Below are 27,163 nucleotides of genomic sequence, written 5' to 3'. Positions count from 1 at the left end.
TTGTTTCTAAAGAAAACACCTCACCCTTCTGGGAGTTCTTGTCTGACAATAAACAAACACAATCCAAAGTCTGATAAAATATCTCTTTACATATTTTTCTATGAAAGTTTAGACTTTCATAAATCTGTGAGTCTAAACTCATATCACTAAGTTTAGTGATAGTTTTTTTATCAAATTTTATTTACTCTAAGAACATTATAAAGGCAAAAGGGACGTTGGAGATGAGGCCACTTAAACCCACTCAAATTAGATTTCAGCAAGGATATTGGTTAATTAATAGTTCTTTGATCCTTTTACTTTATAAACTTTTATGTATCTGTCTGAAATACTTCTGTACTCTTAGTAACATGTGAGCCTGCAGATCTTTATTTCATTATATCTGTATTACATCATTTTTTTATTACACGTAAGTAGTCTCTTCTAGAATACATGGCAATGTTTTCCATGGCAGTACTGTCAACCACCATCCAGAAACATAACACCTTTAATCCCTACACAGAAACATCTCCATGGTATGAGGCATTATCCATGACCAAAGACATTCTTTATGTAAAAATCCCCACAGAAGCAACAGGTGAGCAGTGGAATTCTTTTGTAGCTGTATATAAAAATAGACAGCTCTTCCTTCCACAGATATCCAGAAGTCCTTAGAAAGTAATAAATTCACCTTGTAGCTTTAATAGCATAATACATATTAACTTGCATTTTTGCACAAACATGCAAAAAAAAAGGGAAAAGTAACAGCAGTTTTTTCAGCAAAGTAAAATCTGTTAAAAATCATAGAAATAACTTAGTTGTGCTGAAGTATGCTTTTTCATAATCTCCTCATTTATACGAAGGTTGTTTTTTCTACAAAAGGCATAGGGCTAAAATTTTCAAGTATTTCATTAATTGGGATGTCTGCTCTCTTTAATGGAGGAAGAAACTGATAAGGAACCATATTTAATTTCCTCAGAAACAGAAAAGTATTGTTACACACTTGTGCTTCCATTTATTTCACAGTTTTCTTTCAGGGATGCATTAAAATGCTTTAAAGCATTAAAAGCAGTTACTGGCTATTCAAACCAGAAGAGCAGAAATACATTAATTTTTCCTTGGCATTTGACAGCAAACCTGATTCTGAAATGTACCACTAATAAAAGAGAGAAGGCAAACATAAATATTTGAAATATCTGGCTAGGAAACACCCACAATACAATACTGAAAAAATAATTAATTTATATTACTTTTTTCTATCCGTTACTAGACTGAAAGATAATGTTTTATTCATAAAAAGATGAAGCATTTACTTCTTGGTAAAAAATTTGCTGCCATTTAAAAAAAATAAATTGCAATATTTCATTGGCTAACAAAGTCACATGCTATCTTATATAGGAACATTTCAGTTTCAAGTTTAGCTAAAATGCTGTGAAATCATAACTCCAAAAAGTACCCAAAAAACCAAGAAAAGAGATTGGAGAAAAATATGATGATTTATATCGTAAAAAGAAATTTCCATTCCGAAATTCTCTAATAAAACTTATTCTGCTTGTGTATCCTGAAGTAATGACCTCAAGATAACTTAAAATAGAAATTGGGATTCTTCCCATGATGTTGTTCTCGCCAGTAAGACACAATGATCAACAAAAATCTTATGTCTTTTTTTTTATCTAGAGCCAGAAGAGACTTGTCTGAAAAATGTTGCTATATCGTACAGAAAATAAGTTCACATACCAGACAATTCTAGAAGAGCTGCGAGAAAAAAAAAAAATTGAAAAGCAACACTGTGTCAGATAAAAGGAAAAAAAAATCTTATTATTGAACTGAATAGCGTGGATGTGTGGCACTGACAAAAAAAGAAATTTTACATGGAAGGAAGTATAGAGTCAGTATGAAAAGTTCATTATTAAAACTTCAGAAGACATTTTGAAGGAAATAGCTAAATGGAATAGAGGAGACAGCCATTGAACACAACCCAAAAGAGCCAAAAAGACTGAAAGTTCATCTCATGCTAAAGATTTGAAAACATACTTGAAAAAATATGCATCTTTTGTAGAAATCATAAAACAGATGACTAGAAATATATCCAGAGTAAAAAAAATCTGGTATTGCCTGCTAGGTAGGAAAAAACCCCCACATCTTTCTGAATACAGGTTGACCTTCCAAACCTAGTGTTTTGTTTGGTAAGTTGACTGATGTTCCAAATGTGTAATTTGTAAAGCTTTTCCTTCAATATCATTGGAAATAATTACAACCAATTTTCTCAGGAAAAGACTACATAGATACTCAGGGAAAATGCTAAACAACAACAGCAAAAAAGAGAAGGATTATCAAAACAAGAGAAAGATAATCTAAACATTCAGTAAACAAGAAATCAAGACAGAGAACAAAAATTAAGACAGATAACAAAGTTTGTGAAAATTAAAGGAAAAAAACCACCAAACTTCATTTCCTCATATGACAACTATATACGTTAGATAAGTTAGATATCTAACAAGAGAATTGCAATTACTCATTTATATGGATAAATTCAATATATTACTGAAACTTGGCAGGCTTTGCATGATTGGAATGTTAAAATACACAATCATAACCTGTCTAGTCAGAACTGTGCTTTGAAACTCAGACTTGAGCTATTCACTTCACCTTCAATAAAAATTCTAAAGGAGTTGCATCCTCTTCAATGTTTCCATTATAGGGCAGTGTGAAAATGAAGTACCAAACTATATTCTGTCCATGTTTAGCTGCACTTCAGTATTCTGAGACAAAATGTACAAGCAGCCTTTGTAAATAACACAGGCATACAGTAAAACTGGTAATGAACAATGAAAACAGACCCTATGGTGTGCAACTGAATATGGTTATGTTATTTTTCTGGCTATATTAAGTAATGTTTCATTTCTACAGCTGGGGTGACTATAAAGGGATAGAAGGCTAAACCAATTGGACATCATGCTTATAACACTTGTTCTTTTGAATAATCAAGAAAAACTTTAAATAAATGTGTTGCACATCTACCTACTCAACTACAATATTCTCAGACAGATATAAAGCTGCAGATATATTGAAGTACCTTCAAAGCAACAGAATCTTTTATTAAGTCATTCCTTCCTTCCTTCAGAAAAAGCTGAAAACTACAAATTAAATTCCTCTTTCAGCTAAAAAATGCTTTTTACAAATGTCTCTCACCTATCTTTCTGTCTCTCAGCTTCAATTATTTTTAGACCCTTTTTCCCAAAGCCCTTTTCTTTACCTTGTTGCAAATTCTCTGTTCCCTTCCATGCTCCCTGTGGGTTCTTTGCTTATTTCATGCTACTACTGTAGCCAGACTGTCACATCATTTCCAACACTTCCCAGAAAGGACAGATGTTGTCTGACTTATTAAAAAAATTATCAATGAAACATAATAGTTGGAGGCAAAATATGTTAATAGAGAAATACAATTATTAATAAAAGACCTGGCATTTTTAGAGAAAAACCTAGTTATAAAGCAGATCAGGTAATCAGATTAAGCATCTCTCAAGGAAACAAAAAGCAGAAATAATGTAACAACATTCCAATGAAAATATTAATATGAGAGTTAGATAAAGCTGGAAGGGCACGCAATTTGGGCAGATGGCCTATTCCTGATCCTAAAATAGCTGATGTTCTTTTTAACACTATAGTTTAAATAAGTGGAAAACAACCCCATCTGCCTCACCCTTACATAGCTATTGTTTGTTATCCACGTTAATGACAATTTCACACTGTGCTCCAACTAGCCATAATGCTTTTGTGAATCACAAAAGTACATCAAAATCAGTGCTGGTGTCTTCATCTATACACATTTCTTACAGACCAGACCTAGATTCTATAAAGAAAGCCTTTCAGAATTCATATACCTAGATTCTATAAAAAAAAGCCTTTCAGCATTCATATACTACACTTCACAGGTCAAATTGTTTACAGTTTTGTCATTTAGCATGTGAGCACAAGTCAGAGTCCGTGAGACAGCTGTTGAGAATAACTTTTGAGGGCAGAATCTTGTCATACATTCTTATTTTTTTCTATGGAATTTTACTCTGTGCTGTTAATAACTTCTTTTTGTTTTTATCTCTAGTGTGAATGTCAGCTAAACTTAAAAACATACAGCTGAATACTTTACAACACCAGAGAAAGTGAGTTACTGTCTGAAGTCTACTAAAGACAGCTAAAACATGCTTTAGACAGAATGGTGGAATGATTTCATAGGACCCAGAAAGAGATTATGAAAATCATCTATTCCTAAATATCCAACATTTAAATGGAATATACAGGGGCTAAAAAAAAGAGTCAGAATTATCACTTTCAATTAAATGCAAAGTGCCCAATAACCATGCCAAATAAAAAATCTCAACCATTTAGAGTTAGTCTCACTATAGTAAAGCAACAAACATAATTAAATTAGAAGTAATCACCTATGTTTTTCTTTATGTACCAGGTAATAAAAGGATTAAGTTAAATTGTTACTATTAATTATAGCCTCTTAGATTAATCTTACCTTAACAATTAATATAAAAAGGGGATGTTAAATTCTTACATAATTTATTTCATAAATGCTCTGAAGGGATTCATGATAAGTACATGCCCATTTTTAGCAAACTAAGGGCTATACTGAATATTCATGTGCTATACCACGTATTCCAAAATATGAAATAATGCTTTCTCCTAAAATACCCACTTGCACAATTTAAATTATCAATTCTTAAAATATATTGCACGTGCACACCACTATCCCAATTCCATTTATTTTACAGGAATTTAGAAAGATTTCTTTACTCAACTAGGATGAACTGTATCCCCAGGGCTTCCAGACTTTTCGTTTGACAAGTTCACAATCATACAGACCAATGTCACAACACTTATAAATCTATCATGTGCAATTCAGCCTTTCAGGCTGTTGAAGTCCAATTTAAAATTACTTCCTTTTCTATCTTCCAAGAAATTCAACCTCTCTTGTACCTTCACATTTCATTCCTTCACTCAGCAATCATCTACTGTTTGCTTACATAAAATTACACCAACAGCAGCCCTCCTTTTTAGCCATTTTCTACTACATTAATACTTCATTTTTCCCAGCTTCCTATGAACTAGACTACTTCCAGAATATCCTACTTCCTACACTACTTCTAGAGTATTCTTCTCAATGACATTTGTTATCGTTTTGTAATTCTCAATGACATGGGAGAAAAAAGTTCCAAAAAACAACAATAAGAAAAAAGCTGAATTGCTCTATGGATTTGAACGCAAATTTCAAGTGTAGCCAGAGGAAAATTGTAATCCTGAAAACTCTGCAGTCTATTCCCCAACCTACTTCAGCAGCCAGCTCTGCTTTAATAGTATTATGGCAGCTAAAGCTCCCTTTCTTCCCCTTGGTCTTAGGAAAGCTGACTAAAATGGAGAATGCCTACTACAGGTACAGTAATTTGAAGTTATTTGTAGCTTTTGCCATATCTGGACTATTAAAAAAAAAAAACAGAAAGAGAATAATCTTATTATTCATCCAGCCTTTTAAAAGCATACAACAATTTATAAGTATATTCCAATAAACACATCACACCAAAGCACATACACCAAGGATTAAAGACCTCTGCAATTAACTAAAGGTTTAGAACAAAAGAAATAGAAAGGTGTTGTCAAAGGGTTATAAATCTTTTCTCTACCATGTTCAGAAGTAGACAACTACCCACCAGTACTTCCTCATATATTCAAAGCATCTAGGTGTGTAATTTCCACTGAATTTAACAGATACTAGTCTCCAACCTGTTAAGGTAGTTTGGGCATTACAAAGTACGCTCCTGGATGACCAAAAGCCTGGCCATATCAACCTGTCCACCTGACTGAGAGCCATCAAGAATTTTCATCTGCACAGCTCTACTAAAGACAGTATAAATGCAATATACATCATTCATTTAACTGAAAACATTACATATATTTTTAATTATTACAAAATGGGAAAAGAACAATATTACTTATTTAAAATGGTTAGAATAAAATATTTTGTGGAGAGCATCTGTTTTAGGATTAAATAATTCAATATCCATCAAAGGAATTCTGGAGAGTGAGGAAAATTAAACATCAGCAAAGAAATCCTCTATATGTTCAGATATTATTTAGTGCAAACAAAATAATATGCCATACAATATATTCTAAATGACTGCACTTTAAGATACAAACAATATATATGCTTACCTGGGATTCTTACTCCTCTTGACCTAAAAGGTTTTCAAGAGTCTGCTCCTGCTATTCATCTATAACTATAACTTTTCATCCTACAGAATTTCTTGGGCTCCAACTTGTCTTCTTCTTCCTTTTATCTCCTTAATTTGAAATTTTTTTTTTGCTTCAAGCATTTTACACATGAAAATTGTCCTTGTATGTCATGCAACACTGTGATCCCACTATCAGCATTTCTTTTTTTATCATTCTAGCAAAGAACTCTACTTTTCTCTTGCCAAAATTTATATTCCATCACCCCGGTTGTGTATAAATAATTTAAATGCTTCTTGCTAGAATACTTACATTTAAATGATAAATTTTATGAATAATGTGATGACTATATGGTTAGTAGGGGTTTACCTTAAACAAGCATGTGAAAACTTTCTCAAAAATATTCAGAAAATTGGCAAAATATAAGAAAGAAAAAAATACTTAAAACAAAAACCAGTAAATTAGAAACCTTCATATGTTGCTGAAAAATAAAGTGCGGACCATGTAAGTATTACAGTTAAAAGTGAGGAAAAAAATCAGAAACTTTAGATGCTCAAAGGGAGCTAAGTGAACAGTTAAAACCAATTGTAACATAAGAGGGAACAAATACTTTAGAATAAACCAGAAAATAGCTGTAAAACTCTGGCCAAAGGGGCCAAAACTGCTAAAAGAACAAGTTTGCAACATGATCAAATCAATAAATAAGAGAAAAAATAAGTTGAATGAACAAAGAAGTGCTACAAGTAGTTTTAAAGACAGTGAAGGAGAAAAATAGGATGAACAAAAGGTGTAAGAAAGAAAATGAAAAAGTGAAGGCACTGTGTCTAACAGCCCATCATAGAAATACAATAATTAAATGTAGCAATAGACTAGTCAGTAGTCAAGCAAATTTTAAACAAGAAGAATTATCAGACAGGATTATCAGAAGTTAGGAAAAATTAATAATAAGGACATAAAGAAAGACTCAAAGAAAACAAGTGAGCTTGAAGATACCATGAAATATATATATAAAAGTTTCAAATTAAGACAAGACCTAAAAAAATGGGGAAGAAAAATAATACAGAAGGCCTATGTGCTTTTGATTTGGCCAAAAAAATATTTAGTACCTCAAAAAAGCTGTAAAGAAGATTTAGCTTTTTTTAAATTTTGTTGTTGTTGTTGTTGTTGTTGTTTTATTTTCAAATATATTTCAGATTATTCTGAAACAATGCTAAGGAGACAAACTATAACTTCCACACCTTATGATCATATGTCAAGGGAAAATTTACGATACTAATTGTAAAACATGAGCAAAAATATTTATTCGAAATTGAAAAAAAGTGCTTAAGCAATGACAAAGAGCATTTTGGGGAATTCTGGCTAATATGCAGAAGGCAGTGACAGGTAGTCTCATTTGGGAGGTTTCATTCAGAAGACAACTGGAAGCTGATAACCCTGTATTATTAAGCAAAACACTTTCATAAGGAAATCTCAGAGGGAAGGAGACACTACTGCCTCTAATTAAAGAGAGAGCTCAAGGTCCAGGAGCTGCTTAACAGTATCAATTATAATGCTACTAATAACCAATTAAGGTTTGTGATTTTTCTAAATATTACCAGAGCCAAAGCAATATCAAATATTGCTTTTAAGAAGCCTCAAAGTTATTTAAAAATAATTAATTCTGAAGGATTAACTACAAAATCCATTTAAAGGCAAAATTAAAGACACTAGAAGGTATTTGAGTTTGTTTTAAATGATGTTGAAAGCAAGCGCATTCCAGCAAAAAGAAGCCAATCATTGTTACATAGAATAAAAGCTTGAAGAAAAATAAAAGGCAAGGGGGGCAAGGGGGGAAGAGTAGGGGGGAAAACAAAGAAAACAAAATCAATTAAATTAACAGTAGAAAAGAGTGAAGAGAAGAATGACACTGTTTAAAATTAGGTTATAAAAGTCAAGTTAATATATTTAAGTTGCATACTAAAATAATGATTGATGCAAAAAGAATACAGTAACAGAAACCTAAATTTTTTAAAAGAATTTTTTAAGACTCCTTTTATAACTCTTGGCAAACTAATTGAAAAATCAGTGAATTTGTGGAAGAGAGACTGAATAAGCCAACTAGGTGTCTGTATCCAAAACAGAGCTGATCTGCTGTATCTCTGATGATATATTTACAAGTAAAGCTGCCTCTCTGATTCAATTTGGAGAGATTTGAATTATGAAGTCCATACAGTGCTGTGAAGCCCTTCAAGGGTTTTCTAGCTCAGCTCCAAGTGCATTAGGAATTTTTAGTTTGACAGAAAGGCACACTAATATCACTCCCATGTAGACTGTATACACAAAGGTGCTAAAATACACAGTAGTAGCCAAGGTAGTCTGGACAACACCACTCCACACTCAAGCGGTACAGGTCAATGATTTGTACTGGTTTGAGACCAGTTGGAAGTGGTCTTCCTCAGGGTTTTACTCTGGGATTTAACTTGCTTATTAATGACCTGGAGGAGGAGACAAAATCCTTATCAATCTGACAATATTAATTTGGAGAATGCAGTCAATACATTTAACCACTGCTGGTGGCAGCCTAGGGCTGCTGTTTAGAGGAATCTAAAAATGCTGGAGAATTGGGCCAACAAGCTGATGTGAAATTCAGCAAGGACACATGTAAAGTCCTGCTCCTAGAGTGACACCTGGATGAGTACCAACTTGTCACTGCCCCACTGGACAGCAGCTCTCCTGAAAATGACCTGGGGCCCCTAAGCACAGCTGGCTAACAGGATACTGGGATGTATTAACATGAAACTAACAGAAGAGTGAGGAAAAGAATGCCCCTTCATTCAGCACTTGTTAGACTACCTCTGTAGTACTGTGTCTAATTTTGGATCCCTAATTGCCCAGCCCCACATGAGACATTGATCAACTGTAGCAAGCTTAGCAGGAGGTTCTCAAGATGTCAAGAGCCAGAGCTCTACTTCCAAGAAGAAATTCTGAGGCATCTGGGCTTGTTCAACCTGGGAAAAAAGAAGGTTTGAGATGAATAAGTAGCAACCTTCCCGTACGTAAGAGGTGGCTACTGAGAAGACAGAATCAGGCTCATTACTGAGGTGCATCGCAGCAAAATGAGTGACAACCACCTAAACTGGAAGTTAGGGGGAATGGGATTTAACTAGATATAGCAAAAATAATTGATTATGAGGAAAAAAAATCTCGGAAATAGGTTGCAGAGATACAGTACACAATTATAAGCAAAATTATCTGATTCATAACTGACCATGTTTTGAGCATGATGTTGAATAGATGACTTATCTTCCAAGCTGAATCATTCTGCAGAGGAACTTTATCCCCAGAGACTACACATGCAATGTAACCTCTTCAGAAAAGCAAAAAAAAAATTTAGCTGAAATTACTCCAAAGTTTGCACAGGAATATCCTCTCACTGTTTTTTAAATTATTCCAAGAGTTCTTAAAGAGATGCTACAATTTCAGTAGGTGTTTAGGCCTCTTAAATGCCCAGATTTTAAAACATATTCCTAATGCAGACAGCTATTTCCATACTCTTTCAAGATGTAGCCATACTTTATTTCAAATATATTCACTCTACTTTTTTGAACAAAATCCTTAGGAATTTCTTACATGCCTTTTCTCATGCTCTACCATTTTCATTATGATGCTCTTTGACATATCTAAATGGCATGATTTTGCATAAATGGAGAGCAGCAGACGGTGAAACTGAATATATAAGTTTTTCCTTCTTTTTTTAGCAACACAGACATGAGTAACCAGCTATAACTAGAATATATTTTTCTGAAATGCAAAAAATTTAGAATAAATCCATGAACATGAGAAAAATATTCAAATTCACAAAGCCAAAAAATATTCAGAGTTGGATGGGACCCACAAGGATCACCAAGTCCAACTTGAATGTTGCATGCAGGAATTGAAACCATGACCTTACCATTCCAAGTACCATGCTCTAACCAATCAATCTAATCTCTCTTCCAAAAAAAGCATGAAACTTATGAAACAGAAAATCTTTCCTCATGCACTGTCAATTATGAAATTTCATTTCTTTGGGGTTTTGTTCCATACCATCATAGAATCCTTTGTGGCTTTCACAAGCCACATCAGCCAATTCCCTCAGGACTCTGGGATGCATTTCATATGGTCCTATAGACTTATGCACATTCAGGTTCTTCAGGTGGACATGGACCTGCTCGTTACTTACAGAGAGCGACTTTGCTTCCCCAGCCCACTGTCCATCCACTCCAGAAGCATGGGAAGACAGGCTGTTATTGAAGACTGAGTTGTTGAGTACCTCAGCCTTCTCTTGCTCTGTTGTTACCAGTTTATCAGCACTGTTTATCAGGGGGTTTACACCTTCTTGGACCTTCCTTTTCTGGTTAACATACCTGTAGGAACCCTTCTTGTTATTCTTTGTGTACCTTGTTCAGTTCCAGCTTCTCCTTGGCCTTCCTCATCCCATCCCTGCACAAGCGACCTCAACCTCTGTGCTCTTCTCAGGCTACCTGTCCTTGTTTCCACTGCCTGTGGATTTGCTTCTTTGCCTTTAGTTTGACAGCAGGTCCCTACTCAGCCATGCCAGTGTTTTGCCTTCCTTCCCTATTTCATGCTCCTGGGCATTTCTACCTCTTGTGCTCTATGGAAGACTGTCTTAAAGACCTGCCAGCTCTGATCTGCCCCACTGTCCCAGAGGTCAGTCTCCCAGGGGATCCTATTGACTATCTTCTTGAAGAGCTGGAAGTTTGCTTTCCTAAAGTTCAGGGGCCTAACTGTACTGTATACCTGATCCATATCCCTCAGGACTACAAATTGACTACTATATCAATGCATAATCACTGCCACTCAGGCTGCCTCCAACCTTCATGTCCCACTTAGCTTGTGCTAGTGGGTGACCATCAGATCCAGGAACACATTGCCTCTGCTAGGGCTGTCCCTTACCTGGCTCAAAAAGTTATGTGGAAAATGTTGCCTGGACAAGTTCTCTATTGTCCATCTTTGGAAACAAATGAAGTGAAGTTGGATAGTGCTTTGGGCAGCCTAATCTAGTGAAACCCTGACCACAGGAATTGAACTAAATATCCCTTCTGACTTGAACCATTTTATGATTCTAAGTAAGGAAAACATGAGGAAAAAAGGAGCCACTCACATGTAAGCCAGTGGCTGGTCAGTACATTTGCCTGGCAAAATGTTGTATCTGACCACCACAATCTGTCTGTTTTACTAAACTCTAGTCTCAACTATTTTATGTGTAAGTATGCTGTCTAATCTGTGTGCGCGCGCGCGTGTGTGTGTGTGTGTGTGTGCAAAATCTACTACAGAACACCAGGCTGAACTGAAGCCTCTGTTGGATGAGACATTCCAGAGGGACTGCAGATCTGGGGGACACATAGCTCTTACTGCCAGTAACTGTAAGACACTGAGACACAATTCTGGGTAGAATAATTTGTATAAAACCCAAATGTTGTGAATGAGTCTGAATGTGAGCAGTAACAAACTCTAGCCCTCATCAGCTGGCTATCCATGCTGTTCATGTTTCTGTGCTTATGCTGGTGCTGATACAGAAACTGTTTTCTCTCTGTGTGATCTGTGTGGTCAGTTAAAGGTGTGTACTGCATGGTGTGTGTTTCTGCCTGTGCAGGATGTATGCTTAGCATCAACCACTGGCTGGACCCTGGCAGACAGAACCACAGCAACATTTATGGCATCAGGACAGGAACCTCCATGAGTCAAACATGCACCAAAGTTGGTACTAGCAGACTAAATAAAAAAATCCTGCCAGCAACACAGAGTTCAGAGGATCCAGCATCTCTGACACAATTTCTAAGGTTATCCTATGAAGCAGCAATATCTGAGGTGATGACTGGTTTAATCCAACAGTCACTACATATGTAAATAAGTGCTTTTCTAGTTTGAAAATAGCTTCTAGTTAAAAATATCTCATTAGAGAACTTTCCCAAACTTATTCACATTTTTTCCCCTGTACAGCACAAAATAAACTCTCACCACAACATCACCACTGCAGGCAATAAGAATTGATCAGGGGTAGGATTATTGGATCTGATGTATGCTGACAAACACTTTAACTAGTTTTCTCTAGGACTTCAAACACACTACATCACTGAAATCATTTGCTTTTTGACCACAGGCAAAAGAACTGACTATCATTAAAGTGAACAACCTGTGCTTCTACCTTTAATCCTAATAATCATTAAAGTTGACAGCACCACCCAGGATCAAAATGTCCTAAGGACCCAATTCAGGAGAGCCACACCTTAATTAGCTTTTTAAAATAGCAGCTATTTTCATTTTACCTTCTGATATTAATATGCTTTTTCATTTGAAACTAATTAAGCACATTGACTTTAGTTTGGTATCCTCCTCTCACAAAAAGCCAGTTACTTAGTAAGTTTGTTTGACTGCTTCTGTAGCCTACATATACAGCTGATGCCCATGATCTTGACATTCTTTCCAAAAGCACTTGCCAAATTTTAAACAGTTACAGACAGTCTAAACTCTCTGCTCCTGGTATTTTCTTCAGAAATACCTCAGAAACTGAATGGAAAATATGAGAGGCAATGATTTAATTATATTTAGAGCATCTTGAGTCATATAGGTCTCCATTATTCCTTGTTCCTCAAACTAACAAATGAATCATGCTACAGCAGCATGATTCCTTCCTTTTGTCAAATTGCTAATGACGGAAGAACTCGTAATATTTAAGTCCATGTTTATTCCAAACCTTTGACTTGTGTATTCTCCTCCACAGAATCTACTTTTTGATTCCACAATAAAGTATCAGATAGGTAAGTGACAAGGAAATCTCCACTCTCTTGCAGATTCAGGCTCTTCCTGGTCCATATTAGTCAGACCAGTAAGTTCAACTTATTTAATGTAATTTCATTGCTCTGAGCAGCCTAATCTAGTTAAAGATGTCCCTGCTCATTGCAGAGGGTTTAAACTTAATGTCCTTTAAATCTCCCTTCAAACCAAAACTCTTCTAAATTTTTCTTTTAACGCTATGAAAGCTTGAGACTTTGATATTATGGTCAAAATAACAACTATAAAGAATACTTCTTAAAATGTTTCACATTACTTTAGGAAATATCAAAGCTTTTAAATATTTTTCATAGTTCTTAACAAATTATGTAAACACAGGAAGTCAAAATATTTTGTAATTTTTAAAAATTATTTTTCTATATACTTCACTCTTACACTGATTTCACATTTCAACTGATTTGTAGATACTGTTAAAAGAACCTCTTCCCCAGTTAAGATGGTCTAGTGTCACTTTGAAAATATTTTCCTAATAAAACAGCCACTTTAATGTGAACTTTATATACAAATCTTAATTGTGTATAGTGCAATGAATGCCCAAGTTTCCAACCCAGTTTCTGTAAAATCAATTGTTCACTGAATGACTGCTCATATCCACTCAGCATGAATTACTGCTTTATAAAGTAGATGGATATTTTTCCCTTGGGTGCAACGCAATATAGTGTATCTAGTTAAAAACAGGAGAGAGAGATCCATATTTTCTACTGCTCATTCAAATTTTGTGTACTAGATATTTCATTTCTTTAATTGCCTCAAGATGTTACACTAAACAGTTCTCTCAATTTTTATGAGCTACTAGTTAGCTCATACTTGTCTTTCTTCCTTTTTAGTTAAAGCCAAAGGATTGATTCCTGATCATTTCATAGGAGAATGAGTCATTCCTATTCACTCGTCCCTACTTATTACATATGAAAAATTACAGATGCATATTTCCTGTAGCATACATATTGTTACTTACAATAACCAGTAACTACTACAAACAATAGAAGTTACTGTTTTGATTCCCTCATTTTAAACAACAAAATCAACAAAGATCGACCTTTAAATTATGCTTATAAGGTTAATATATGTAAGGACATGTTCACACTTTTTAAATCTAGCAACCACTGACTTTAAGACTAGATACTAGACTAAAATTTAGCACACACTTGGGCATGTAAGTGCCTATAAACTCAGAACTGGAGTGCTGTGGTGGCTGCATCATTTGCTCCATCAACTTCTATTCAGAGCAGAAATCAAGCACCACTACATTCAACATGAAAGAGTCAAGTGTTCAAAAGATTCTGAGTACATAAATGCACAAGCAGCATTATTGATGGAAAACCTTACTAAATACATTTCTTATTCCTAAAAATCAAGAAATGGTAAATTTCACACTCACCAAAAAACACTGATGTACTTTGGCTAGAAGTGTCTTATGAACTATGCTCAGATTGGAAAAGCATTTTGGGCAATATGCAAGTATTTATTCCACATGGATCACTACATTCAATATTAGCACTGAAAAAATAATAGCTCTTAGATTTACAGTCAGTTAAGCTGCCATGCAACACCTTTTTTTTTTTCCCAAGGAAATAATATCGTAGCATGTCAGAAGATTTTTCTACAAGCAAGAGACAAAGAGCAGAAAAGGTAAAAATGGCCATATTAGAAATCAAATAACTTTAATTACATTGAAGAATTGATATTTTTTTTAGATTACAGAGTGTGAAAAGGTTAGTAACACGGCTTACAGTAATAACTGCTTTAATTACTAGCCTAAAATTGATGCCTCAAAAAGCTTTACACTCTAGACCACCTACAAGGATGCTACAAAAATGGAATTACCCTTTGGAAATTATTTCACTGAAATTTAACTCCACAAAGGTATGAATTCAGTGGTATCAGTTTAGCTATCAATATGCAAGCTAAGCAACACAGACATATTAAAAAATGAACTAGAAATTTCATGAAACTTTTTCAGACTATGAATTAAAATTAACTAATCCAGAGGAAGATATTACTTTAAAAAGAATGAGACTCAAGCCCAGCAGTGTTTTATAAATCTCCCTCAATCTTTTCTCTCTTATTCTGATAAAGTGACATGCTACATAAGACAACAGAGGTTTAGGAAAACTTCAAAACCCCTGGTGTCCACTATTATCAAAATGACATAAAAAGATGGCAATACTTGGTTTTCATCTTTGGAATGGGTCTTAATTATCCCTCTGCATCTTTAGCATGTGTTTAATTTATTTACATTCACAAAATTACTACTTTAGTGCAGAATGACTACATAAACACTACTCTTACCATTAAATCAAATTACTACCTTTTGTACAAGGAAAATTATTCTAATTTCTATCCAATCAGATCAAAATATTTTATTTTAAATCACTTTTTAAAAGCAAAAGCTATTGTTAAGTAGTTATATTAATAAACAGCACATGCTAAACACCCCCATATTTACCACCTAATACACATTTTATTTGCTCTTGCTTTCCTCTAAGGAATGGCATTTATGCTGTATTAAATGTATTTTTATCAATTACTCCTGTGTATGGTTAAGCACACACAGACTCAGATACAGCTTCAAATTGACCAGGGAGCCACACAGGCACAACATGTCTGCTAAATGCCACTTATTTCCAGTTGCCAGTATATCTGCACTTGACAGAATTTGTCCTGGAACAGAAGGCAGGTAGAATAACCAAATAAAGATAGTACTTTATATTTGAGTAATTCTCCTCAGTATCAGTGATGCCCTGTATTCCAGAAGTCAAGAACACATGTGAAAAGACAAATTAATTAATTAATTATGGAGTTTAGAATTTTGTGGCTTTTGAATTTCTCAAAGTTATATTTCCTCTTGTGTTTCCAGAAGTAACAAGCAGCACAATTCCATTACCTTCTGTGTAACCATCATTATTTTTAACACTTCTCCAGAGCACATTTTTATTCATCTACTGACCAAATGAAATAGTTGCAGTTTTTTAATCTCTCTTCTCAAGAAAATCTCTCTCTGTATTCATCATTCTACCTGACTATATGGCAATAATAAATTTAACTAATTCAGTTAGGAAGTCATAGAGTAACTCAGCTTACTACTTCTTTATTCATCTGTTACTAATTAATTTTTACATTCCATTAGTCTGCTTATTCAGCTTGGCTGTTTTTCTGGAGTTCTTCCATCTTCCACAACACCTTCTCATTAAAATAATTTTATATTACATATAAATGTTTTCTCTTCTTCAATAGTGTCATTCCTATACAGCCCAAACTGACATTATAATAAGTCATTAATTTACATACTGAATTTCAATGCTAAGTAAAAGATCTCTCAAACTTATTCATTCATTTATCTGAAATCTTCAGTCTAATCTTAGAATTACTATCCCAGTATATGTGTAACATCTGTACAAAACCAACAGCAATAAGGCAATTTTAATGGAGCCTGTCACATTTCCTTAGGAATAATTAAGGTGTCACTTCGTCTTGAGAAAAATCTTACTCTAGCAATGAGTATGGGTTTTTTCTTAAATAATGTAAAAATTTAGATCTTCTCTGACTCTTCTGTGATAATAAAATTTGCATTAATTATTTTTTCTTCATTTGAACTGTTCTCATAATCTTCAAAATGTCATAATTTTAAATATTTGAAATGTTTGTACTCGTACAATTTGTGCTGGCCTCCTAGCTGCATCTGGCAAAAGGCCAAATCTTGTTTTTCTGTCCCAACGACTACTGCAGTTATTCAAAGAACCTGTTTGGTCCTTTTAACAAGAAAGTAGATTTAGAATATCAAAAGAAGAAAAGTTTATGAAAAAGAAACAAGAAATTATGACAAAAACTATTCTGCAACAGTAACATGAAATTAGTGCTGAGATCATAAACTAAAGCCATCACTATGGTTCTATTCTGTAGCTCCTGGGCACAGCAATTTATAATACAAAATAAGATGATGTATTGTCATACACCAGTGTCATGATTAGAGCAATAAATTTTAGAACGGTAATTTATTTATATATCTCTTGTATTTTATAGAACAGCTAAATGAGAAAAGGCATCTGATGAACGAAATAAATCACATGTGAAATTCTTGTGAGAAAACAATCTGTTTCCATGAAGTATTTTATTACTAAGCAGACCGACCAACAACAGAAGCAAAAGGTGATCCCAGTTTACATCTGTCTCATTTTGGTTGAGCCAAAATATGCAAAAAACCTTTCTGCATGCTACTAAATTCCAACTCTTGTAGAAATTTTCTAGCTTAATTTCCTGCAAATTTTTCATGAATGACCTATTTTTCTTATGGAATTATGTACGGGTAAATTAACCTAAATACAAATAAATTCAATCACTAAAATGGATGTTGCCTTAGAGAAACAAAATCCATATTTTTTTTTTTAATATAAACTTACTGGAAATTAATCACAGGATAATTTTGATTTGTAGATACTTGTGGAATCATCCTGCTCTAATTAACTTCATAGCTTGACCAGGCTTCTCTTGGCCTTCCCGAGAACAACTCTAAAAATGGACATAAAGATTTCAAGGACATGTAACACAATAAATTAATAATTTTTAAAAAATTATTCAGACTACCTTGGACCATCAATCATGGCACTTTTCTGTATTGTACCAGCCTACAAATTGATTCTTTAACATACATTGTTCTGAGGAAAACAATTAGAGACACACTAAACTGTCAGTCACACTAACACATTTTTCTGCACATGGATATGAAACCTCTTTCTGTTTGCAAATATCAGAAAATTCAGAATTCAGTGTACATTTTTCCAAAGTATATTGCTAGTTGCGAATGTTTATAGAAAACAAAAAAGGATTTTTCTCTGTGATGCTGACAATATAAAAATATCAGAAAGCATTGACAAACTTTTCAAAAGAGCAGAGGAAATATTTATTTATTTATTTAGGTCATCAAATGCTGAAAATTAACGTAGGTATTGTAATAATGAATCTCTCAACACCACCTTTATCAATGATCTGGACAAGGTGATCAAGTGCACCCTCAGTGAGTTTGCAGATAGCACCAAGCTGGGTGGGAGCATTGATCTGCTGGAAGGAAGGCCCTGCAGAGGATCTGGACAGGCTGGATCGATGGACCAAGGCCAATAGCATGAGGTTCAACAAGGCCAAATGCCGGGTCCTGCCCTTGGGTCACAACAACGCCAGGCAGTGCTACAGGCTGGGGGCAGATGGCTGGATTGCTGCCCAATGGAAAAGGATCTGGGAGGGCTGTTTGACAGCCAGCACGAGCCAGCAGCTGGACATGAGCCAGCTGTGCCCAGGGGGCCAAGGAGGCCAATGGCACCTAGCCTGGATCAGGAGTAGTGTGGCCAGCAGGAGCAGGGCAGGGATTGTCCCCCTGTACTCAGCACTGGTGAGGCCACACTCCAGTGCAGTGTCCAGTTCTGGGCCCCTCAGTGCAAGAAGGACATTGAGGTGCTGGAGCGTGTCCAGAGAAGGGCAGTAAAAGTGGTGAATGGTCTGGAGCTCAAGTCTTATGAGAACAGCTGAGAGTTGTTTAGCACGCAAAAAAGGAGGCTCAGAACAGACTTTACAGCTCTGAGAGGAGGTTGCAGCAATGTGGGTGTTGGTTTCTTCTACCAAACAACAAGTGATAGGAAAAGAAGAAGTGGTCTCAAGTAGCACCAGGAAAGGTTTAAATTGGGTACTGGGAAAAAATTTTTTTTACTGAAAGGATTGTCAAGCATTGGAAACCAGAATGGTGGTTGAGTCAGCATCCCTGAGGGTATGCATAAAACACATAAAACACGTGGATGTTGCACTTAGAGTCATGGTTTAGTGATGAACTTGTCAGTGCTAGGTTAATGATTCTACTATTTCAGGGAATGTTTTCTGTCTAGAAAGACATTTTAGCTAAATAGATTCAACAGTAGGTATATTCTTGATACTAAATTAGGTAACCCTTCTCAGATAATAGTAATTAAAATACTGAAACCAAGAGAGTGTTTATGAGCTCCACTTTAGCTTCATGTAAAGACAAATCAATAGAAACAAACATGGCAAACTTTTGGTGAGAGGGTGCAGGGGGACAAATAAAACAAGCCAAATCTAAGGGATAAATTTCACATTTATGATACCCAGGATCCAAAAGTGCTGGGAATAACTCTTGAGGAACAAACTTTTCTCAATCATAGTCAGTTCTCAACTATCCATTAAAAAAAAAAGAAAAATTGGATAATCTATAATCTAATCTGGATAATCTGCTCAAATTCCCCACTTATTCATTCCAGCTTCCACATAAGAAAATCTAGGTATTAAAAACGGCAGTGAATAGAACCTGTAGAGAGGACACTAAGATACAAGAAGGGTAGGCATTTTTACCTTTTGCCTCCATGCCTAATGAAAGCATTACATTTTCAGATCCAAGCAAAACTTTGAAGTACTACATACATGTTTTTTCAGCACTGCATGTAAAATAATATCGCTCTGTGTCTGAGTTGTTTCTGCATGGAATGAGCTTGATGATTATCTTGCAACAGTACTAATAGATTTGCAAAGTGAGACTAAGTTACTGCCATAATCTAGTCTCACATCCTACAAATCACACAGCTTCAGTCCCTGAGCTCAAATTACTATTGAACTACAGCATATAGTTCAAACAGTACAGTGTTTTTTAATTAAAAATAAAATATGGAGAACCTTTTGTTTCAATGTTCTAACGCCATGTCAAAGGGTCACAATAAAATAGGTGTTGTATTTTTAGTTTTACTGAATAATGTAAGTTATAAAAAAACAACAATGCAAATGACCTCCAAACAACATCTGCCACTATCTGTCACTTGAAACTCTGCAAAACCTCTCATGTAATAAGTTTAAAAAAAATTAGAGATCATGCCTTTTGAAAAACAAAGTGAGATTTGTATCTAAGAGGGAGATTTAGAAAAAAGATTAACTAAAACTTAATTTAGATTTCAACTGTCTAAAAGTACTACCTCCCCATATAAATAATTGCTTTTCATTTTGATTTGTATCTTAAGACATCACCTAAGACACCACATAAAACATTTAAAGACATTTTTCTTCCTTTTTAATATAGTGGTCAGGCTCCTAGAAAACCTTTATTAGATAGCAGTTTTCTTGAAAGACTGACAAACAGAATCAAGGACATCCATTATCAACAGAAATATCCTTGCTTATTTCTGCCAGGCTTTATTAATCTTTTTTGTCTCACTCATTTTACTTTCAAATGTTCTTTTCATCCAAGACTTCATTAAATTTCAGAGGATAAGGGGGGATAAAAAATAAAATATAAGAAAAATAAAATAAAGACTTTAGGATAATAAAATTAAGAGATGCTTACCTTCCTACCCTTATAGTAAAAACTTTTTAATATATATCTAGAAAGCAAGAGAAAGGAGATGTTTCTGTACAAAATTACTCAGTTTCAGGATTTTGTCAGACAAAATGCTTTCTTCTCTTCCTTTTTCCTATACCTAAACTATTGGTCTTTCTCTTCAGCATTCTACACTCATTTAGCTGTAAGTCTAAATTCCCTACGGGTCCATTAAGTATGTTGCTAGGCAAACAGTCCAGTAGCAACTATGAAACAGGAGGTTTGGATGGGAGCCAGTTTTATAGGTCACTACACTGTAAACCTTCACATCATTAGAGTAGAAACTAGTCTTGCAAACTGCAACCATTGCTACTGATATTCTTTCTTTTCTCTGAGAAGGCAGTCATTCATACTACACCTTTTCAATAATGGGTATTTCCAAATCAAAGGCATTGACAAGGATAGTACTTTTCCATATACTAGAAGGGTAAATTCTCCACTTATTTAATGTTTTAATGCTATCTTATCCCATGTTTAGAAATAACGGTCATAGCCATGTTAGAGATCTACAATTACCATGGGACAAACCTTTATCTTACAAATTCAAAGAGCACATATACATAAAAGAGAACTTTAACTTAAGGAAGCAGTATTTTTTCCCTTTCTTTGTTGTAACAACTATAAGAAAAACTAGACTATTCACACAAAACTACCCAGCTATCATATTATCTGATTCAGGAAGGTTCCTTGTCTTTGACTAAAGTATTGTATCTTTTCTGTAATGTAGCATTATCTTGAAAATGAGCATATAAGCCCTTCAGTGTGATCTTTACATTAATTCAATCACAGAACTCTAGCTGAGAATAGCAAACTGCACAGTCCTGCTGATGTGACCGCACTGCATTACCCTGTGGAAGACCTGCTGCTCCAGTTAATAAGTTCAGAAATAAATGGAAGTGGAAAGTTCCCTGCCTATGGTGGGGCAGTTGGAACTTGATGATCTTTAAAGACCCTTCCAACCCAAACCATTCTATGAATCTATGATTCTACGAAATAAACACGACCCCAAAAACAAGAACGTTTTCATATCATTGTTTTTACAGGCTGGAAACACAGCAGTGAAATCAGCACAATGAAATTGCAAAATGAATGAAGATCCACAAGAAAAATGCATAGCTTGGGGATGAACACGTTTGGGTCTCTTTAGTTAGTAGTTTGACATTGGTGCACTTCTGAGCTGAAGAAGTGCACCAATGCACTTGCACAATGCAAAGAAAGTGAAGCAGAGCGAAATAAAAACATTTCCTCTGTGAATTTTATAGGCACAGGGATTGTTTTAAAATATATATTATTGGAATGAATAATAGTGATAAAAAGTCATTGAGAAAGCAGAACACTCGTGATATCAATCAGTTCCTGAGCTACTATGTACTTATTCTTTCATTAGCAGTAAAATTTCACTTTTATGGTAACACAACTACATAAATAATCCCCAACCTTTATGTTTCATGTACAAGAAAATGAAAAATGGATTTTGGTATAAGAAATGGAAATGCACAAGCTGAAAGATCACCACTGCCAAAGATACAGAGATCTAAGCAGCAACACTAATGCCAGATTTCTCTTCACTATCAGGTGAAAGGAAAATAGTGACATTTTTCCAATTAAGCCCTAGATAATCTTCTGTATTTCCAAATTTAATGGTCCTTGCACAGTTTTTTCAGCCTTAACACAATTCTCCATATACATTTACTTCTCCAGAAGTGCAAAAAATTTGAAGCAAAGAAATTGATTGTAATAACATTACTATAGTCTTGAAAGAAGGTTTAGAATTTATCTAGTTGTCTTGTCAACTCCTGAACAAAAATGTTATCAGACAAAGCTATCAGCATTATTTAAAATCTCTGGTGTATATCTGTTTTGACTTGAACAAGTAAGATGGAAACATACGCTTCTACTTTTACAATTTCTGTGTGTTATTTGGGCTATTTTGGAAACAAGATCAGCAGAATAGCTCATGATCTCTCTCTGATTCTACTCAAGCAAATTTCTAAATCCATCTAATCTATGTACATAAACAAAGATGCCAGAAGGGCTCATTAAAGAACCCCCCTTTTCCAAAATCCTGAGTGCTTAAAAAAAGCCTGCTGGGAATAACAACCTGTTTTCAACTGCTTTTAAAAACTTGGCATTATAATTTGTGTTCAAAAGACAAAGATTAGGTACTAGATACTACTAAATTCTGTATATATGCCTCAGAATGACTAGCAAAATTTTACACTGAAGGGCAAAAACTGGTATCTCACATTTGCTAGTTTCATGGGAATTTTGTTAAGAAACCTAATTTACATGTTGAGATAAAAAAGCAAGATGCCATTTGGCTCTAAATGTACACTTAAAAAATACAACAATCAGACTGTTAGTGGTGAATTGCCTTTTTTTTGTAGACAAATATCTGGGCACTGAGGCCACACAACAGTCTCTGTTTCCCTGCCTGACTTCCCAAGTTTTCCCCTTACTCAGTCCCAGGCTCGTTTTACTGCAGTCCCTGCCCCAGCCATGCAGGGGACACATGTCCCAAGCCCTCCCAAAGCACAGGCTGTGGACACTCCCACTGCAGCCTGGCTTGCTTTTGCTGCTGACAGGACTCTGATGGACTCTGGCCCTGGCTCATCACTTGCTGTGTTGGTGCTGTTAACAGACCACGATACCTGATCTTGGCTCTGCCCCACGTTCAAACCTCTCAGTGAGGGCACGGGGTGCTCTCAGCTTGTCCCCCTCAAAAATCTGCTCCACTCTTGCTTCTCCCTGACAGCAGACACAGGAACATGCTTGCATTAATTCATGTCTTACAGGAATGATGAAGGCTTTGCTCTTAAGCCTAGACGTGGAGTAGGTCATCCCTGGACAAAGTGGAACCAGAAAAAAGTTCATATGCAAACAAAAGACAGGTGCCTGTGTAGAACTGAACCAGATGTTGCTTTCCTATTCATGCATTTAGGCACAGAAATATCTTCTTAAACCTGACCTCCAATGTTTTGTTAATTCATATTTTTAACTGACTAAATTATATTAAACAATCAATTTGGCTATTTTCTTGACAATTTTTTTAAGTTCACAGAGACACTTTCTTGTTTCATTAATATTCTTGTCTCTACTTTTCCTGAATTAAGAAAACCAGACAAACAAAAACAAAACAAAAATTCATAAACATGAATTCATGAACAGAAGTTTGAAGTTATACTGAGGCAGTCCATTTAATCAGAACATGAATAGCCTGAGAAATCTATGAATTGTTGAAAACAATAGCAATGAATAAGTAATTAACTCCTTTCTGTAGATACACAGTCTACTTTTTTGGTACATATTTAATACGGATAAACGAAACCTGTAACATTTATTTTCTGCAAGTAATTTTCTTCTGACAGTGCCTAAAACAGTTCTAAATGTGCTCTGTTGCTGAGATAGCACAGTCATGTTAGCACAGCCACTGCATAATGTACTTCAGACCACTAGCTGTAATATATTTTTGAAGATAGTGGAATATTTAGAAATTATTTTTTATAAGCTATATGAACCTAAAGAAAGAAGAAGGTTGTCTCAAAGAGGCAGTCCCATTTCAAATCCAAGAAGACAGGAAGGAATATGATTTAGACTCATATAAATAAAACCCAATATTTTTTCTAGATAAAAAGGTTAATAAGTAAAATATAATTTAATAAAGCATAATACATGAGAATCTTTACATGTCGCAGCACTAACTGGAGTCCACTGCTACTGTCTAGGGTTTGCTGCCTAAATCAGTAGAATTTAGAGGAAAAACAACTTTCTAACAGTCAAACACACTCACCTAATCAATATCAGAAGTAATTGAATTACTATGTAGCTCAGATTTCTAAAATGGTCTTTGTGAAAGTTTAAAATCATTACACACTTTTAATCAAGCCACAATTTATTATTAAAAAAATAGACAGGAAGACTGAAAATGCATTCAAACAAAAACAACACACTAAAAATATTTGAATGAAATACAAGTTTTATGCAACACAATTACATTGATGACCTTATCTCTTCTAAAAACTTCATAAAGATGCTACAAAAAATTTAATGGAAATTTAAAGACAAAGAATCTATAATACACATTCTTTTGTTGGAAAAGATAACTACATTAACACTGTGCTTCATGTTCTCAAGAATGTAACAGCTTCTCTTCCTTAATTACATTTTTTGACATTTCCTCCATCAATCATAATCAAATCAAGAAAAAACAATGATTTGATTACTGTGTCTGCCTAACAAAGTAGCAAACTTCACTACACAAACACCACTCACTGCTGACTGAACAGTTAAATTTTTTCTTGGTCCTCTTCACAACAGGCCAGATTAAAATCTTAACCTAACAAATGCTGGCCATGCATCCATGAGAGGATAAACCCACGCCAGAGTGCTTTTGCTTATAAATACAGCTCTTAAAAAACAGAGAAATTAAGCTGAGTTAACAGTTGGAGACTTGCAACCATGTTTTATAAGCATAAATTAGATTTTTAAAACATTATATATGCTACATGATATTATAAAGATGGCGTATCAGACAGGAGTTATTTTTAATCTGTGGTCGTTTTCATTTCAGGGCATATTTGGTGTTTTAGTTTTAGAAGACAATTTTTATGTTTATCAATTTCCATACTTAGTAAAATGAAAACATTGCAAACATATTTATTCCTAAAGCCTTGAGGTCTTCCTGACTTTGCCAGCTGCTAGAGAAACTCACTCCAGGCAAAAAGCTGAAGTGCTTTTAAATGTAAAATGTGCTCGCTTTCACATGAGCAAGCAGCCTGCAGGTATAGAATGCCTGCCACAGATTCAAAAGATAATGGTGGTATTTCAAGCTCTCTTTACAGAATATCTGTAACTAAATTTGTTGATCAGAGGACCACTGAATATCATAACAAACAGTACTATCATATGCAATAGGCACAGATGTGAGATCTGACAACAGGATGCCATTTTCTTTCTCACATTTTTTTAAATTAAAAAATGTAACCTTTTCCTCTCATAGCTGAGCCTACAGTGGATAATTTATATTTAGTGAAAATGCAGGAAAAGGGGTGGGAGAATGAAAGAATAATGATATCACATAGCTTAAAGAACTCTTTTGGCCTGAAAGCATTAGGCTGTTTTACAAGAGTTGCCACCCTCACCGAGCACTGCTGGCTTGGACTGAGTGGTTCTGAAAGCTGTTGCCATGTAGATTTCAGCCTACATAAAAGCAGACTGAGTGGCACCATCACTGAGGAAACAGAGTAGATAAAAGCCTAAAAGGCTTCTAACTTAGTTAAGAATCTCTAAAAAGCATCTAATCTTTCTAGTAAACAAATGGAAGCAGAAGGGTAGCAGAGAGAATGTACAGCCATTAAATACTGACTGATGCTCCTGGGTTTCTATGCTCAAGACCTCAACATCACATGAAACTTCATTTCCAGTTCTGCATCACTGAAAGACTTCAGTCTATAAAGATAAAAGTAAAACTTCTATGCCATTAAAGGCTCTTTTAACTTGTCAGTGTAGCATAGACATTTTTAATACACACATCCACTAGGCTTCACAGATTTCGCCTACCTGAAGGGCTTGGGTTTTTATCTCAAGCTCCAGGAAGAAGGTACTCCAAGGTTTTCTCAGGCATTCACTATTCTTATCCGAAATTCAGACTTCTTCATTTTTTAAGTTGTATTTTTAAGACATATATAGTTAGTTGAAGGAAACAAGAGCCTTTGGTATTTATGGCATCATATTATTTTTGTTCATTAATACTGGGAGACACACTCGGAACTAGTAGCTATGGTTGCAAATCAGAATGTTCCAAGAATCAATTCATTTCATAAGTCCTGTTAAATGCAAATTCTAGAACTATTTCACCTATAATATCTTGTCTTTTTTTTTTTTATTTAGCAGATATGAAAAAAATTAAGAGACCATACTTACTGCCCAAAAATTACAAAGTAATTAATGATTAATGAATCCAAGAATTGATATAGTTCCTTTAAAACTGTCTGGATAAAGAATGAAAACACACATTCAAAAAAAAAATAGTCCAAGTAAATTGCTAAAAATATTTAATGAAGTTCTAAATTTAATTAACATTTTGGAATATATGCCTTTATTTCTCCGACTCATTTTTCAGACCTAATGCTGGGAAACATCAATAAGGAATGACTCTCCCAGGTAGAAATAAGCTACATGGGTGAGTGTGTGCTTCACTACACTAAAATCAGGGTTACTTACATATGACTGAAGCATGAATTCCACAGAAGATGAAATGTCTTTCACTATTGATGAGAAGGATAGCATGCAATTTTATTCAGGGTCCTCTCTATGCACTTTTGCTATTCAAGCAGTATATTTAATCCTTGCATGGTTCAAGAAGTCCAAGACACACAGCTGGAAACTAAGCAGCTAGACAGAAACAGTAAAATATCAAAGGTACACTCAGGTGAGATCACAGTCTTCCATGGAAGATCTTAACAATATGTAAGAAAAAAAAAATTCTACTAGGTCAACATTTTTCAGTGACTTCAGTGGGACAGCATTTCATCCTGAAAAATTAACATTAGAGGAATATACAGTTCACTGGTTAGGTAGCCCAAGTTCTACACAAAGATCAATTCCCCTTTGGCTACCATTCTCTGCTAGACATGCCTCCTAGCCAAGCCATCAGTAAAAATGTCTGAAATACTTGCCTTACTCTGCCAAAACTGCCAAACTGTATCTCTTTTCCCAAACCAGGCCAATTCTTCACACTCTCCAACCTCACTCTTCCAAGCC

At 34.9% G+C, this 27,163-nt stretch overlaps 1 protein-coding gene across 3 annotated transcripts in view; it reads right to left on the bottom strand.

Moving 5' to 3' along the window:
* Positions 1–27,163, bottom strand: part of IMMP2L (inner mitochondrial membrane peptidase subunit 2) — a 410,793-nt gene that overhangs the window by 248,840 nt on the left and 134,790 nt on the right. Inside the window, exon 4 of one of the 3 annotated variants that reach the window (XM_038153832.1) lies at positions 118–26,794. The exons of the other annotated variants lie outside the window; for them this stretch is intronic. Within the exon in view, the coding sequence (XP_038009760.1) occupies positions 26,758–26,794 (37 nt within the window). The 3' untranslated portion in view covers positions 118–26,757. Of the gene's footprint in view, positions 1–117; positions 26,795–27,163 lie in introns of those variants that run through there. 3 annotated transcript variants of the gene reach the window in all.

The sequence above is a fragment of the Motacilla alba genome, chromosome 1A, assembly GCF_015832195.1.
Source record: "Motacilla alba alba isolate MOTALB_02 chromosome 1A, Motacilla_alba_V1.0_pri, whole genome shotgun sequence".
Classification (NCBI taxonomy): Eukaryota; Metazoa; Chordata; class Aves; order Passeriformes; family Motacillidae; genus Motacilla; species Motacilla alba.
This window is presented reverse-complemented; position numbering and strand designations above follow the sequence as displayed.